Source organism: Delphinus delphis, chromosome 10 (assembly GCF_949987515.2).
Source record: "Delphinus delphis chromosome 10, mDelDel1.2, whole genome shotgun sequence".
Classification (NCBI taxonomy): Eukaryota; Metazoa; Chordata; class Mammalia; order Artiodactyla; family Delphinidae; genus Delphinus; species Delphinus delphis.
In genome coordinates, this window is record NC_082692.2 from 8005460 (window position 1) to 8020927 (window position 15468).

Consider the following 15468-nt stretch of genomic DNA (forward strand, 5'->3'; position numbering starts at 1 on the left):
CCCACAGAAGGCAGTCGCCTACTATTATAGTGTTGTCACTTTCTCCCTTTAGATCTGTTAGCGTTTGCTTAAAATGCTAGGTGCTGTGACATTGGGTGCCTATATTTACAGTTGTTACGTTCTCTTGATGGGGTGACCCCTTTATCATTATGTAATGAACTTCTTTGTCTCTTGTTAAATTTTTTGACTTTAAAGTCTGTTTTGAATGATATAAGTATAGCTATTCCTGCTTTCTTTTGATTTCCACTTGCATGGAATATCTTTTTCCATTCTTTCACTATGAGCCTGTGTGCGTCCTTAAAGCTGAGTTGAGTCTCCAGTAGGCAGCATATAGTTGGGTCCTATTTTATCCATATAGCCACTCTGTGCCATTTGATTGGAGAATTTAATCCATTTACGTTTCTTTTCTTTTTTTTAAATGAATTTTTATTGGAGTGTGGTTGCTTTATAATGTTGCGTTAGCTTCCACTCTCCATTTACATTTAAAGTAATCATTGATTTATAAGGACTTACTAATGCCTTTGTATTAATTGTTTTCTGGCTGTTTTGTTGTTTCTTTTAATTTCTTCCTCTCTTGCTGTTTTCTTTTGTGGTTGATGATTTTCTATAGTGGTATGCCTTGATTCCCTTTTCTTTATTTTTTATGTATCTACTATAGATTTCTGCTTTGTGTTTACCATGAGGCTCACATAAAACATTTTCGAGATACAGTTTAAGCTGATAACTTCTATTGCATACAAAACTCTACCATTGGGCTTCCCTGGTGGCGCAATGGTTGGGGGTCCGCCTGCCGATGCAGGGGACACGGGTTCATGCCCCGGTCCAGGAAGATCCCACATGCCGCGGAGCAGCTGGGCTCATGAGCCATGGCCACTAGGCCTGCACGTCCAGAGCCTGTGCTCCACAATGGGAGAGGTCACATCAGTGAGAGGCCCACATACCGCAAAAAAAAAAAAAAAAAAAAAAAAAAAACTCTACCATTTTTCTCTCCCCACCCACATTTTATGTCTTAGATGTTATAATTTATCTCTTTTTATATTGTATATCTATTAGAAATTATAGCTATAATTATTTTAAATATTTTCACCCTTTGACCTTTATTCTAGAGTTCATTAACACACCACTGTATTACAATATTACAGTATTCCAAATTTGAATATATACTTTACCAGTGTGTTTTATATTTTTTAATATATTTTCATGTTACTAATTAGTGTTTTTTCATTTCTTTTGATAAACTGCTTTCCACACTATTTGTAAGGCAGATCTAGTGGTGATGACTCCCTAAGCTTTTATTTTTCTGGGAAAGTTTTAATCTTTCCTTCATTTATGAAGGACAACTTTTCTAGGTAAAGTATTGTTGGTTGGCAGTTTTTTCTTTCAGCACTTTACATGTATACATTATCCCACTCTTGCCTGTGAGGTTTCTTCAGAGAAATCTGCTAATAGCGTTATGGGTGTCCCCTTGTATGTGAGAAAATTTTTTTCTTTTGCTCCTTTTAAAATTCTCTCTGTGTGTTTGATTTTACACAGTTTCGTTATAATGTGTCTTGCAAAAGATCTTTGTGGGTGAATCTTTTGGGGGTTTGAGAGCTTCATGAACTTGGATGTCCAAATTTCTCCCCAGATTTTGGAAGTTTTCAGCCATTATTATTATTAAAAAAATAACTAATTGATTAATTTTTGGCTGCGATGGGTCTTCACTGCTGCGCGTGGGCTTTCTCTAGCTGTGGCGAGCGGGGGCTACTCTTCGTTGCTGTGCGCGGGCTTCTCATTGCGGTGGCTTCTCTTGTTGTGGAGCATGGGCTCTAGGCACAAGAGCTCACTCAGTAGCTGTGGCTCGTGGGCTCTAGAGCGCAGGCTCAGTAGTTGTGGCTCACGGGCTGTACAGCGCAGGCTCAGTAGTTGTGGCTCACGGGCTTAGTTGCTCCACGGCATGTGGGATCTTCCCGGACCAGGGCTCAAACCCACGTCCCCCTGCATTGGCAGGCAGTTTCTTAACCACTGCGCCACGAGGGAAGTCCCTATTTTTTTTAATTTTTAAATTTTATATTGGGGTATAGCCGATTAACAGTGTTGTGATAATTTCAGGTGCACAGCAAAGCCACTCAGCCATACGTATACATGCATCCATTCTCCCCCATCGGCCATTATTTTTTAAAATAGCTTTCTGCCCCCTTTCCCTCTTTTATCCTTCTGGGACTCCAATAACGTGTAGATTGTTTCCTTTTTTTAAAATTGGGATATCATTGACATATAGCATATTAATTTCAGGTAGCATATTAATTTCAGGTGTATAACAATGATTTGATATTTGTACATATTGTAAAATGATTACAACAATAAGTCGAGTTAACATCTATCCCCACAGGTAGTTACATTTTTTTTTTTCTTGAGATGATAGCTTTTAAGGTCTACTGTCTCAGAAACTGTCAAATACACAATAAAGTATTAACTACAGTCGCCATCCTGTCTGTACGTTACAGCCCTAGGACTTATTTTGTAATTGGAAGTTTGTACCTTTTCACCCCCTTCACCCATGTGCACCCCTTCACCCACCTCTGGCAACCACCAATCTGTTCTCTGTACCTATGAGTTTGGTTTTGTTTTTTGTTTTCCTTTTCGATTCCACATATAAGTGAGGTCATACAGTATTTGTCTTTCTGTCTGAGTTATTTCACTTAGCATTTTGCCCTCAAGGTCCATCCGTGTTGACACAAATGGCAAGATTTTATTCTTTTTTACGACTGAATATTATCCTGTTGTATATATATACCACATTTTCTTTATCCATCATTGGACACATATTGCTTCCATGTCTTGGCTACTATAAATAATACTGCAGTGAACATGGTGGGTACATATATATTTTCAAGTTAGTGTTTTCATTTTCTTCTGTTAAATACAAAGAAGTGGAATTGCTAGATTATATGGTAGTTTCATTTTTAATTTTTGGAAGAACCTCCATACTGTTTTCCAGAGTAGCTGCACCAATTTACATTCCAACTAACAGTGCACAAGGGTTCTCTTTTCTCCACATTTTCACCAACACTTGTTATCTCTTGTCTTTTTGATAATAGGAATTCTAATAGGTGTGAGTTTATCTCGTTGTGGTTTTGGTTTGCTCCAATCATCGGTGCACCTGTTGGCTGTCTGTATGTCTTTGGAGAAATGTCTGTTCAGATTCTCTGCTCTCATTTTAATCGATTATTTTGTTTTTTGGCTATTGAATTATATGAGCTCTTTATATATTTTGGATAGTAACCCCTTGTCAGATGTACGATTTGAAAATATTTTCTTCCCTTTTGTACTTTGATTTTTCATTTTGTTGATGGTTTTCTTTTCTATACAGAAGCTTTTTAGTTTGATGTAGTCCCACTTGTTTATTTTCATTTTTGTTGCCTTTGCTTTTGGTGTCAAATCCAAAAAATGACATCAAGATGGATGTCAAGGAGCTTACAGCCTGTATTTTCTTCTAGGAATTTTATGATTTCAAGTCTTACATATAAGTCTTTAATGATTTTGAGTTAACTTTTGTGTATGGTGTGAGATTGTGGTCCAGTTTCATTCTTTTACACGTGCCTGTCATGTTTTCCTAACACCATCTATTGAAGAGACTTTTTTTTTTTCCATTGTATACTCTTGGCTTCTTTGTTGTCAATTAATTTGATTGTATATGCCTGGGTTTATTTCTTGGCTGTCTATTCTATTCCATTGATTTCCCGGTCTCTTTTTTATGCCAGTACCCTACTGTTTTATTACATCTTTGTAATGTAGTTTGACATCAGGAAACATGATGCCTCCAGCTTTGTTCTTCTCTCTCAATTGCTTTGGCTATTTGAGGTCTTTTGTTGTTCCATAGAAATTTTAGGATTGTTTGTTGTGTTTCTGTGAATTGTTTCTATTAATGGTATAGTTTGTTTGTATTAGTGCTATCACGTAGTTCATATAGGCTTTCTTACTCTCTTTTATTCTTTTTCCTTTGTTCTCCTCTGACTGGATAATTTGGATAAATGATCTGCCTTTGACACAGATTCTTCTTCTTCTGGATCAGGTCTGCTGCTCATATTCTCTATTATTGCATTTTTCATTTCACTTTTGTATTCTTTCGCTCCAGAGTTTCTGTTTGGTTCTTTTTCTATTATTTCTATTTCTCTATTACACTTTTCATTTTTTTTTTTTTTTTTTCTGGTATGTGGGCCTCTCACTGTTGTGGCCTCTCCTGTTGCGGAGCACAGGCTCCGGACACGCAGGCTCAGCGGCCATGGCTCACGGGCCCAGCCGCTCCGTGGCATGTGGGATCTTCCCGGACCGGGGCACGAACCCGTGTCCCCTGCATCGGCAGGCGGACTCTCAACCACCGTGCCACCAGGGAAGCCCCTAAACTTTTCATCTTGTTTGCTTATTGTTTACCTGATTTTATTGAATTGTCTGTGTGTGTTCTTGTAGCCAACTGAGCTTCCTGAAAGCAACTATTTTGCAGTCTTTACTAGGCAAATTGCAGAGCTCCATTTTCTGTGGCGGTCCATGACTATATAATTATTGTGGTTTGGGGGAGGTGTCACGTTTCCTTGAGTTCTCACATTCCTTGAAGTTTCGCGTTGCTGTCTTCATATTTGAAGAAGCAGTCACCTCCTTTAGTCTTTGCTGACTGCCTTCAGGAGAGAAATACCTTTTGTCTACTAGGGATTCTGAAGCTTTCTCAGACCTTTCCTATGGCTCTGCCTGCTCCACACTTTGCTTTCTCCGGGGTACCTCTGCAGATCTCACTTTCTCTGGAATCTGCATGGCCAGGCCAGGTGCTCCCAGCCTCCTGCTGCCTTCCCTAGGGCAGTGGTGGACGCTCGAGCATGCGTGCTTAATCCCCATCCTGCTGAATAGGGCTGGCTGTCTACAAACACGCACAGTCATTGCCCCTGGGGTGTGTGTGCAAAGTGTGTGTGTGCATTGGGGGGGGTGTGTGCAAAGTGTGTGTGTGCATTGGGGGGTGTGTGCAAAGTGAGCCAACCACAGGCTGGGGCTGTGTATAGGTGAGGCACGTGGATTGGTTGCGCTGTCCACGGTCCAGTTGCGGGGGCATCCGTAGCTGAGGCCTCCCCAGCAGCTCATGAGTAGGCTTCCTAATGGAGTCCCTGAAACAGTAGGATCTGCATCCGTTTGATGCTCCCTGAGAACCCCAGATTCTGTTCTCCCAGCCACTCCCCACCCCCGAGCCATGTAGTGTCCCTCAGTATTCTGGATGGGACAAGCAAGAAACGGTCTTCTTTGGCAGGGTCCCTCACAGCTGGGGAAAACGAGCGCTCCCTCAAACCCTCTCACCTTCCCCAGTGGAGAAGTCATGAGCTAAGAGGGTCTCTCTTGGCCCTGAGCCGTGCTGCCTTTGAGCAAGTGGTGATGTGGCTCAAGCGAAAGTGTCCTTGTTACCCTCTTCCGTGCAGCCAATCTTGCATTTTTTTCTTCCTCAGACAATGTGTTAGATCTTCCCCACTGGACTCTCAGACTTCCACGAAGGCCACTCTGTCAGTAGGTGATTTTCAAAATTGGTGTCCTTTGGGGGAAAACAGTAGAAAACTCCTATTCTGCTATTTTGCTCATAGACTGTTGTTTTAATGTTTACCCTGGAACTTTGGATATGCCGTGCTCCCAGAACTGCAAGCAGATGGGATGATTACTCATGATTTTGCATTTTGCCCTCATGCGCCTTCTTGGAGAGGCCTCCAGGATTGGGAAGGAGTCAGGAGGATGGCTTCTTTGTTCCAGTGGTGCTATGATTGCCTAGTTTGGTGCCTGGCACATAGAGGCATTCAGTGAATATTTGCCAAGGAACCAGAATCAGAAACTTAGAAAACGCTGTCATTTAGTGACGAACCTCTGCATAATTCCATATTGAATAATCATTTATACATAGTCACAACTAAGTATTATGAATTGATTTACTGATTTTTAAAATGCATTAATCCAGGCAGAAGTTATTTCAGTACTCCCCGTCAGACTGAGGAATTCAGCGATAAAGATTGTCTTTAATTTTTCATATTCTCAGCATAGTACGCATTGGTAGAAAAAACAAAGGAATTGGCGCTAGGAAAGTGCCTCCACAGGAAGGATATTTTGGTTAAGAAGACTATTCTCGCTCCAGTGAAGGTTGTTGGCCTTTTATCATTTTAAGCCACAGGGTGTCACCTCAGAGTAAGATTTTTTTAAATGCCGTAATTTAGGAGAGCTTGGGTATTAATCCTAGGGTTGATTCTGTGTAGCGCTAAAAACCGTTTTATCAGAAGTATGAGTAAATAAATGTAATATAGACACCACATTATTCTCTACAGCCTGTGCCCAAAATAAGTTCAGAAGCTCCTCAGATGGCAAAAGTCTTCAATTCTCATGGCAATGAAGACAGCTGTGTTCAAAAGCAAGCGCGCACTCCTTCTACCAGCCACCCACAAACGAGTTAGCATTCATTTGAGATCACTCTAGTTTCAGCCACGGTGTGTTTACTGCTTGTGTTCATTTTTGAAGTGCTGTGTGTACATAGTTTTAACCCCTTTATGAGAATGTCAAAAAGTCCTGGTTATAAGAGGCATGCCGTTACCATGGAAACAAAGCTGAGCCAACTGCATCACTTAGGACCTGCATCCTTTAACGAGTGCACTGATTTCCCTAGGGGAGGCTGTTCTCTCTGGAGAGCCATTCCTTTGTTTCAGGTAAAGTACTTAACAAGATTGCCTCTTCAGAAAGGGTTTTCTATGCCAAATTATTTCCATGTCCCTGAAGTGGTCCATAGGGATGATCCCTGTTTAGTAGGTTCACAAATTCCAAGCAGCTCATTCAGGGGGCAACCAGCTTATTTACACAGTGTTCCTGGATTCCTCTCTCCATTGAAGGTAAACATTGTCTGTTCCAGCAGATGCCCTGCTTTTCCACGGGTGGTGCATTAGCATGATACATCGAAATTCAAGGCCATGCTTTGAGCTCTTGCTACAAATATGTTGTCAGAAGAGAAAAAAAAAAAAAAAAACTGGAAGGGACAGAACAGGCAGCAAGGAAAGAAATGTAAAGAAACGTAGTAGTTGTTCATCGGTGCTTCGTTGGGGCTGGCTGGAATCCTTTCTAAGTGGTTTCTTTGGGCGCTGACTGGGATATGGACACCATGTGAGATTCAAGCATGAGCTCCATTTATTTTGAGGCTGGAAGAGGACAGTGCTGTGTCTGGATTCTTTCTTTGATTTTTAAAAATCATTTAGCCTTGACACAGTGCAACTCCCTAGAAAATATCCACCCATACTTTCAAACAAACACACCTAATCTAAGAGCAGTGAGAAGAGATAGTGGCACCTCTCAAAGCTGATATATCCACCCATACTTTCAAACAAACACACCTAATCTAAGAGCAGTGAGAAGAGATAGTGGCACCTCTTATGCTTTTCATTTTATTTTATTTTACTTTTTATTAGAGGGGCTGATTGTGGGCTCTTTCTTTTCCAAGTGAGAATGTGACCTCTACCGAAGTTTTCAGTTTATGAAAACTCTATTATAGCAAAGCAACTCAGGTGTCCCATGAAGGTCATCATTCATATATGATCATTTTGTCTATATATCTGGTATTATTAATTTAGTTCTTTCTGCATTTGGTCATTCTTTTCTCTCAATTAGATATGTATTATCTCTCTTGTTTTACCTCTCGTTTTGCTATTTCCTTTTTGTTTCTTTAATAGAAAATAATCTAAGTTGACATTTAAACCTAAGTTACTCATTTTTCTTAAAAATGTATCTTCTGTTTTACCACAGGGCATGAACTATTTTAACATTGACTATTCTCTGTTTTGCATAATTTTAATAGCAAATTTCTTTTTCTTTTCCTTCTGTCACTTTGATGTTTATGACTGGTATTTCCTACTATGGTGCTATTTCTAAAAATTAGTATTTTACAGTTCCTCCCAAAAGTAGTTTTAGCAGATCTTAAAATACTAAATTTTATTAATTTCAGTTTGTTATTTATGTAGCAGGTATTTGGGTCTCTAAGGTTTTTGATATTCCTGTATCTCTACCCTCACTGCTAGTATAAGATAATTAGAATACATTCTTGTTTTACTCAGATCCTTTTTTAGGATATGAGATATATCTTATTTTGTAGAATCTTGGATTTCTGCAGCATTTACTCACTTATTCATTCTTTCATTCAGTGAATGTCTACTGATGTCTGCTATGCACCAGCCACTTTCCTACGTGTTAGATATTCTAGTGAACAAAACAGACAGCGTACGGGCCCTCACTGGACCTTACCTTCTAGTGGGGGAGACATAATACCCAAGAAAAGTGAAATGTGTAGTATATTATATTGTGATAGAGGCTAAGTAAAAATTAAGCAGGAAAGGGGATTTAAGAGCTAGAGGGTTGGGTTGAAATTTTAGTTTGGATGGCCAGGGGAAACCTTAGTGTAGTTATGGGGAGGTGGGGGGAGGATGCAAGTCAGAAGAGCGGCAGGTGCAAAGGCCCTGAGGTGAGAGTGGCCCAGGGTCTGAGGAGCTGGAAGGAGACCAGGGTAGAGCAGTGGAATGCAGAAGGGGAAACTTGCCTCTTTGCTTTCCTACCATCTGCCCACCATTTTCCCCAGCTCCCTGCACATAGTAACACTCAAATATTCATTGAGCAAATTCATGAAATTAAATTCCAGAACTTTCAGGGGGGAAATCTGTAGTGACCAGCTAGATGTGGGAGGAGAGAGGGAAGAGCAGATGTCTTCCCAGTTAAGTGTGTGTGGCGGGGCTGAGTGTATGGTGGGGAAGAAAGAGCAGCTGGGGTGGGGAGGAATGGAAAAGAGTGTTTTTTTTGTTTTTTTTTTTTTTTCTCGGTATGTGGGCCTCTCACTGTTGTGGCCTCTCCCGTTGCGGAGCACAGGCTCCGGACACGCAGGCTCAGCGGCCATGGCTCACGGGCCCAGCCGCTCTGCGGCATGTGGGATCCTCCTGGACCGGGGCACGAACCCGTGTCCCCTGCATCGGCAGGTGGACTCTCAACCACTGCGCCACCAGGGAAGCCCCAAGAGTGGGTTTTGAGCGGAGATGTTGGGTGGGCAGTTGGAAACACAGGTTTGCTGCTCGAGAGAGCTCGGGCAAGAGAGGGATTTGGGGGATGCCAGTTGAAGGGATGGGACTGACGAGCTCCTCCCGGGAGCTGGCCTTGGACAGTCTCGGTGTGGGGATGCAGAGAGGTATGGATGCTTTCTGTAGGCAGAGCCTCAGGCCTTGATGGTGGGAGAGAAGAGGATGGTAAAAAGCAGCAGTCGGGCCTGGTGCTAGTGCACTATTGACAGTGATAAGATGCCACTGATGAGACAGAGGGCCCGGATGGGGTGAGGACATGTTTGGTGTGAACTGAACATCAAAATAAAAGATATTGTACTTTTTATTTCCCTACCCCTATCTTTCCCCTCCCTGCCCCCCTCTCCCCACTGGTAACCAGTTTCTTCTCCATATCTGTGAGCTGTAAGAGGTACAAACTATGAGGTATAAAATAAGCTACAATGATATATTGTACAACATGGGGAATATAGCCAATATTTTATAATAACTATAAATGGAGTATAACGTTTAAAAATTGTGAATCATTGTATTGTATACCTGTAGCTTATCTCACTTTGTACAGCAGCTATACTTCAATTTGTTTTAAAAAAAGAAAATGTTTAGTAAATGCTGAACTGAAAACAGAATCTGTATTTAAATCTCATCAGCGGAGGCTCTCAGTCACTTGAGCTAGCGAGGACCCAAGATGAGCTCCTTATGAGGCAGCTGTCAGTTCGGTGCCGAAGCTCCTGTGTCACCAGCAGGTGGCGCCCTCTGCGGGGGTGATCCGATGAGCTTCCAAGGGCCAGTCGGCCTGGAAACCTTGCCGCCTTGTTCTTTAGCCCAGAGCCCTGGAAGTGGGTTTGATGCCAACCATTACTGCTTTTTGTTTGACGCAGGCTGTATCCTGCTCAGGGGAGTGTTCCTGAACGTTACTGAGCTCGTCAAAGGGGGAGGCATGTTCCCGTGGGTCCTCTTTCAGGCACCCGTAGACTGAGTGCTTTGATACTTGCGTTGCTCTTAGTCAACATGCCACATGATAAGCAATTTGTAACAAGCAGGGAATGAGTTTCGCTTGCTGCTCATCAAGGCTAGATACTAACTGGCAGAAAGAGAGCGAGATAAATTTAGGACCCAAGAAACGTGTGTGTGGTTATCAGTGAACTGTGCTTGCCTTCAGACAGAGCAGATGATCATTTCGCTAAGGGGAAGCAGTCGCGATTGGAAGAAGGTGATGCTCCAGGATGCCTTTCCTCAGTGGCAGAAGAAACAGACTTGGCAGGTAACATTGTGCACCCAGCCAGCCGGTCAAGAAAGAATGTGGCAAATGTGTAAGCCTTGAATGTCCCAACGTGAATTACGAGGCAGTTACAGTTTTAAGATCGTAGTAGCTGCAGGACCCTGAAAACGAAGCACTTTGTCCTTTCAGAGACAAGTGCCTTGCTGCACAAATTGTAGATAAAAGCAAGCACTATCTCCTCCTGGCAATTTGATTTCTGCCTCTTAATTCTTAGTGGCGATATTCAGAGCCTAGGTCTCTGCTTTAGGTGATGATTATTAGCTAAATTTTTGAGTTAAAAATACGCACTCTGTACAAATGAAGGAGACTGATCTGAAAAGGCTGCATATGTGGTGGTGGCCTTCAGGATGAGTGACACTATGATACTTTGAAACAAAAGGCTCCGAGAAGGCAGATTTGGAAGCCCTAAGGTACTAGAGGGCTGTGGTTTAGAGCCAGGCAGCCCGGGTTCCAATCCTGGAGCTGTCATTGTGAGCTTGCACCGGTTACCTGATGTCTGTGTTAAAAGTGGGCATTAACAGTGCCTGTCTCACTTGGATTTTGTGAGAATTAAATGAGTTGATACATACAAATCCCTTAGAACAGTGCCAGACCCCTCATGAGCCCTCGTAAAACTCCTTGGCACCCAGAAGCTGTTATGCCAGCATTGCCCCTAGAAATGCCCTACCCGTCACATCCTCCTAAAATCCTCTTACCACACCTCAGCCTGCTTTTTAGCCGTACTCTCAGTTGCTCTGATTTAAAGTGCTGGGAAAGTTTGGATGAAATGAGCACTTGCCAGAGAGAGAGTTTTAGTGGGAGCAGCAGGAAGCATCCGCTGAGGACTCTTGCCTCAAGCTGGGCTGGTGGGTCACGGCCAGAGTCAGCCCCGCTGCACTCACAGCCGGGCAGCCAGTGGGGCGGCTGTGGATCGCATCTGTGCTTCCAGATGACTGTCCACACTCTGGGCAGCGGGGGGACCGAGCACACCTATTTTGAGACCTGTGTTAGTTTTATTTCATGTTCTATTCTTCTTGTTCAGAAGGCATTTCTACCTCATCCTTAAAAGTTATTCCAGAGAACTTGAAAGGTTCTGCAATGATCACCACCTTTGAAAACTTCACTAGAGAACTGAAAAGAAAATACGAGGTAACGGTCCACTAAAAATGAAAAGCTAGCTCGCTGTGTGTTTAAAGTAACAGGTTCATATTCATTAATACCATTGTTGTCCTTCCTGTGTGAAGGTGTCCCTGAGTCTCTGGGGAGGTAGGTTTGTCTTAGCTGTGGTCACTGACTTTAGTGCCTTTGTGAATTGTGGAAATAAGACAGCTATTCCATGTCCATTTGCTACCACGGGACCAGATGGACCGATATGGAAAGGTTTGGTTTTGTTGATTGCATTCTCAGAAAACTGGACAACCAGGAAGCAGTGATTTGGTCACAGTGATAGACAAGGAAGAGAAGGCAAGGCGGGGGGGCCATGTGGATGAGAGAGGTGTCTGGGAGAAAGAAGGAGGTGGCTGTGGGCAGGTGGTCAGCTGAGTGGTGGCCAGTTGAGACACCGCACATACAGGCTGTCACAAAACCTTGCCTGCAAGGTGAACTTTGAAACCACTTCCATCCCCTCCATTTTGTCCTACCCTAACATGGATTCATTGAACTAACTTGGAAGATCTCCAATCTTATTCTCTGCGGGACCAGTGTAAGCTAATTTCTCATGGAAATTGGTTCATGATATTCACTATGTGTATCAGTAGCTTGAATATAAATTTTACTATTTTTAGCTTATTGTCCTTTATGGGTATCAAACCTGAGGTAATACACGAAGTGTGTGGCATGGTGTCTTATTACAGTTCTTCAGTGATAATGTTTGCTGTGAATGTTATGTGCAGGCAACATCTTTTTAATGCAAAGCCCACACCCAATTTGGGTAGTTATGTTTAAGCCAAACATGCTCATTTTGTTACTGTGTGGTTTAGCTTAGGTACAGAAGGAGCCCACTTTATTCAGAAACTGCAAAGCAAGCACCAGATTGCCTAACAAAACTTTTAAACCAGATACATCTGTGCAGGTAAGTGTTGGGTTCAAAACAAATTTATGGACTTGGGATCCCTCACAAACAACATTTCCAAGGGGAAAGAAGAGAAAGGAGACGTATATTTTTAAGACAAGAACCGTCTAGAGAAAAATAGGAAGTTATCTTTGCAATAAGAGTAAAAAGGTCTTGTGTCACGTCCAAGTGGTCCCAGTGAAATTCGTTGCTTTTGTTTTTTTCAGACTGAATAAACTGGAACAGTTTCACACTTTAGTTCTTCAAGAGCTGAGCAATCTTGAGAAGGATATTGGGGGTCTGCAACGCCTTGAGGAGGATGTTCTGGTAAATTCTTTTTGTTTGGAACATTCTCTTTGACTTAAGAGGGTCTGTTCCCGGGTAGGGTAACTGTCAACCGCTTCAACCAACCAACCTTTTGTTCAATTTTAGGAATTTTGGGGGAAACAGTCTGATGATCTGAAATCATTCTGTGAACTGCAGCTGCTGAGGTATTTATTTATTTATTTTTTTAACAAGCATTCTTTCTAGAAGTATCTTAGTTGATACTAACCAGCCACTTCCGTGGTTCTCTCTGGGCACAGGGCGTGCCCTGGGATGTCGCTCAGGAAGTATACATTTTGAAAAGCATAAACAGGACCATCCGAATTTCAGTGTTTTTTGATACAAAGTGTTTTCTTTTTAAGCAATATTTTAAAAAATTAAAATAGATTTTAAGAAAAATAGAGGTTTCTGTGTGAACAGTTGATTTTCACTTAAACTGAATTGTGTTCTTGAAAGAACATATTCTATACATCTTATATATATGTAAATATTTTAAACATATATATGTATTTTCAAACAACACATGGGTTTATCTTGCTGCATGTTTTCACTGTGATTAGTCAGTTATAATCTGAGGCTGCTGCTTCTATCCGTTTGGACCACTGTTCCTCTTTCTAGAGTGTAGGGAGTCGGGGAATGGAGAGTGGAACCCTTCGCTCCACTGCCTGTGCCCTGGGAGAAATTCTAGTGTTTTCTTCCTGCTTGAATCAAAAGGGATCCCTATATAAAGTTATAATGGGTAAAGCTTTCTCTACCAGTTGAGCATCCGCTTTTATCACAGAAATGTAAGTCACGTGGTTTTAAAAAGGATATTATTCTTTTTTTCCTTTTAAAATATTTATTTATATTTGATAAATTTATATTTATTTATTTATATTCATATATTTATTATATATGACCAGGGATCGAACCTTCGCCCCCTGCATTGGAAGCTCAGAGTCTTAACCACTGGTCCGCCAGGGAAGTCCCCAAAAGTGTATAATTCTGATCACATCATGTATTTCAAACCAGAACAACAAAAACTGTCAAAATTTGAGTTATCCATTCTGCTATTTACTCCAGTTAACATAATGAATAATAATGGCAGCATAGTCTATAGATTTTCAAAGTTCTTTCATACACACATCGTCTTCCATGTACCATTATACATGATGAAAGTGGATATCCATTTAAAATCTCTTCACTGAATGCCCATGGTTGGTTATGAATGGTTCTCAAACTGGTTGGAATAAGATCTCCTAACACTTTTAAAATTTATTGAGGATCCCCAGAGAGCTTTTGCTTTGTGGGTTATATCTGTGAATATTTTCCACATTAAAAATTGAGACTGAGTTTTTTAATGTATTTATTTAAAAATAACAGTAATAAATCATTACATACTGATGTAAATAACAGACTTTTATGAAAAATAATCAGAGTTTTCAAAACAAGAAATTTGAGAAGAGTAGCATTGTTTTATGTTTTTGCAATCTCTTTAATGTCTGGCTTAATAGAAGACTTTATATATGCTCTGGATGCAGTCCGTTGTGACACCACACAACACGTGGCCCCTAGAAAACACCACTGAACATTTGTGAGAGGGGAAGAATGAAGAAAGCAAATAATGTCTTAGTACTAGTAACATTATTACCAAAATAGTTTTGACCTCACAGAACCTTTGGAAACATAGTCTCCTTAGGGGTCCCAAAGGTTCACACTAGAACTTTGACATCTTTGAGAAACTGAAAGTTCTTGGATCATAGTAGTATAAGGGGGACAGTTACTTGAAATGAAGCTGGGAGCATGACCGACTCTCTGTGACCATGTTTGTTTGTTTGTTTATGGCTGTATTGGGTCTTCGTTGCGGAGCGCAGGCTTCGTATTGTGGTGACTTCTCTTGTTGCGGAGCACAGGCTCTAGGCACACGGGCTCAGCAGTTGTGGCTCACGGGCTCTAGGCACGCAGACTTCAGTAGTTGTGGCTCGTGGGCTCTAGAGCGCAGGCTTGGTAGTTGTGGCACATGGGCTTCGTTGCTCTGCGGCATGTGGGATCTTCGCGGACCAGGGCTCGAACCCGTGTCCCCTGCATTGGCAGGCGGAGTGGAGTCTTAACCACTGGGCCACCAGGGAAGCCCTCTGTGACCATGCTGAGGAGTTTGAACTTTATACCAAGGGTGAAGGAAAATATGGATGGGTTTGAGCAAAGGCATTGGGTGTGATGGTGATATAATCTGATTTATATTTTAAGAAAATCTTTCTAGTTGCTATGTTGGAAATTGATTGGAAGAGGGAAGAGTAAAGGAGGGAAGCTTGACTAGAGGCCTTTGGAGAGGGTGAGAAATGGAGAGATTCCAGATACGTTTGGGAGCTGGAATTAGTAAATTACTGACAGATGGAAGCAGTAGGTAAAGGAAGGAGAGTTAGGGATATGCCTCCTAGGTTGCTGTCTTCTAGCAACCGGATCGTGCTGCCACTTAGAGAAGGAAGACTGGGGAGGGTTGTGTGGTTGGAGCAGAACCTAGAGTTCATTTGTTAACATTTTAACTTTCAGTTGTCCACACACCTCCAAGTTTTGATGAGAACCTGGAAAAATGGACATTTTCCAGAAAAATACAATTTAATAAAACAGACTTCTAAACAGATGTGAAAACATAGGCAAATATTCATAGAAGAAATAAAGTTGTTAAAGAACTTCCCTACAAACATGTATATGGTCCAGATTGCATCACAGAGGAATTCTACCGGTCCTTTAAAGAGGGATAACTTTAGTGCTGTGGAAAG

General features: G+C 41.7%; 1 protein-coding gene across 1 annotated transcript in view; it reads left to right on the forward strand.

Annotated features, from left to right (window-relative positions):
• Positions 1-15468, forward strand: part of SYCP2L (synaptonemal complex protein 2 like) — an 80589-nt gene that overhangs the window by 59593 nt on the left and 5528 nt on the right. The window contains exons 24-28 of the mRNA XM_060023646.1: positions 10237-10338; positions 11378-11484; positions 12315-12406; positions 12613-12712; positions 12818-12876. Coding sequence (XP_059879629.1) covers positions 10237-10338; positions 11378-11484; positions 12315-12406; positions 12613-12712; positions 12818-12876 — 460 coding nt within the window. The remainder of the gene's footprint in view (positions 1-10236; positions 10339-11377; positions 11485-12314; positions 12407-12612; positions 12713-12817; positions 12877-15468) is intronic.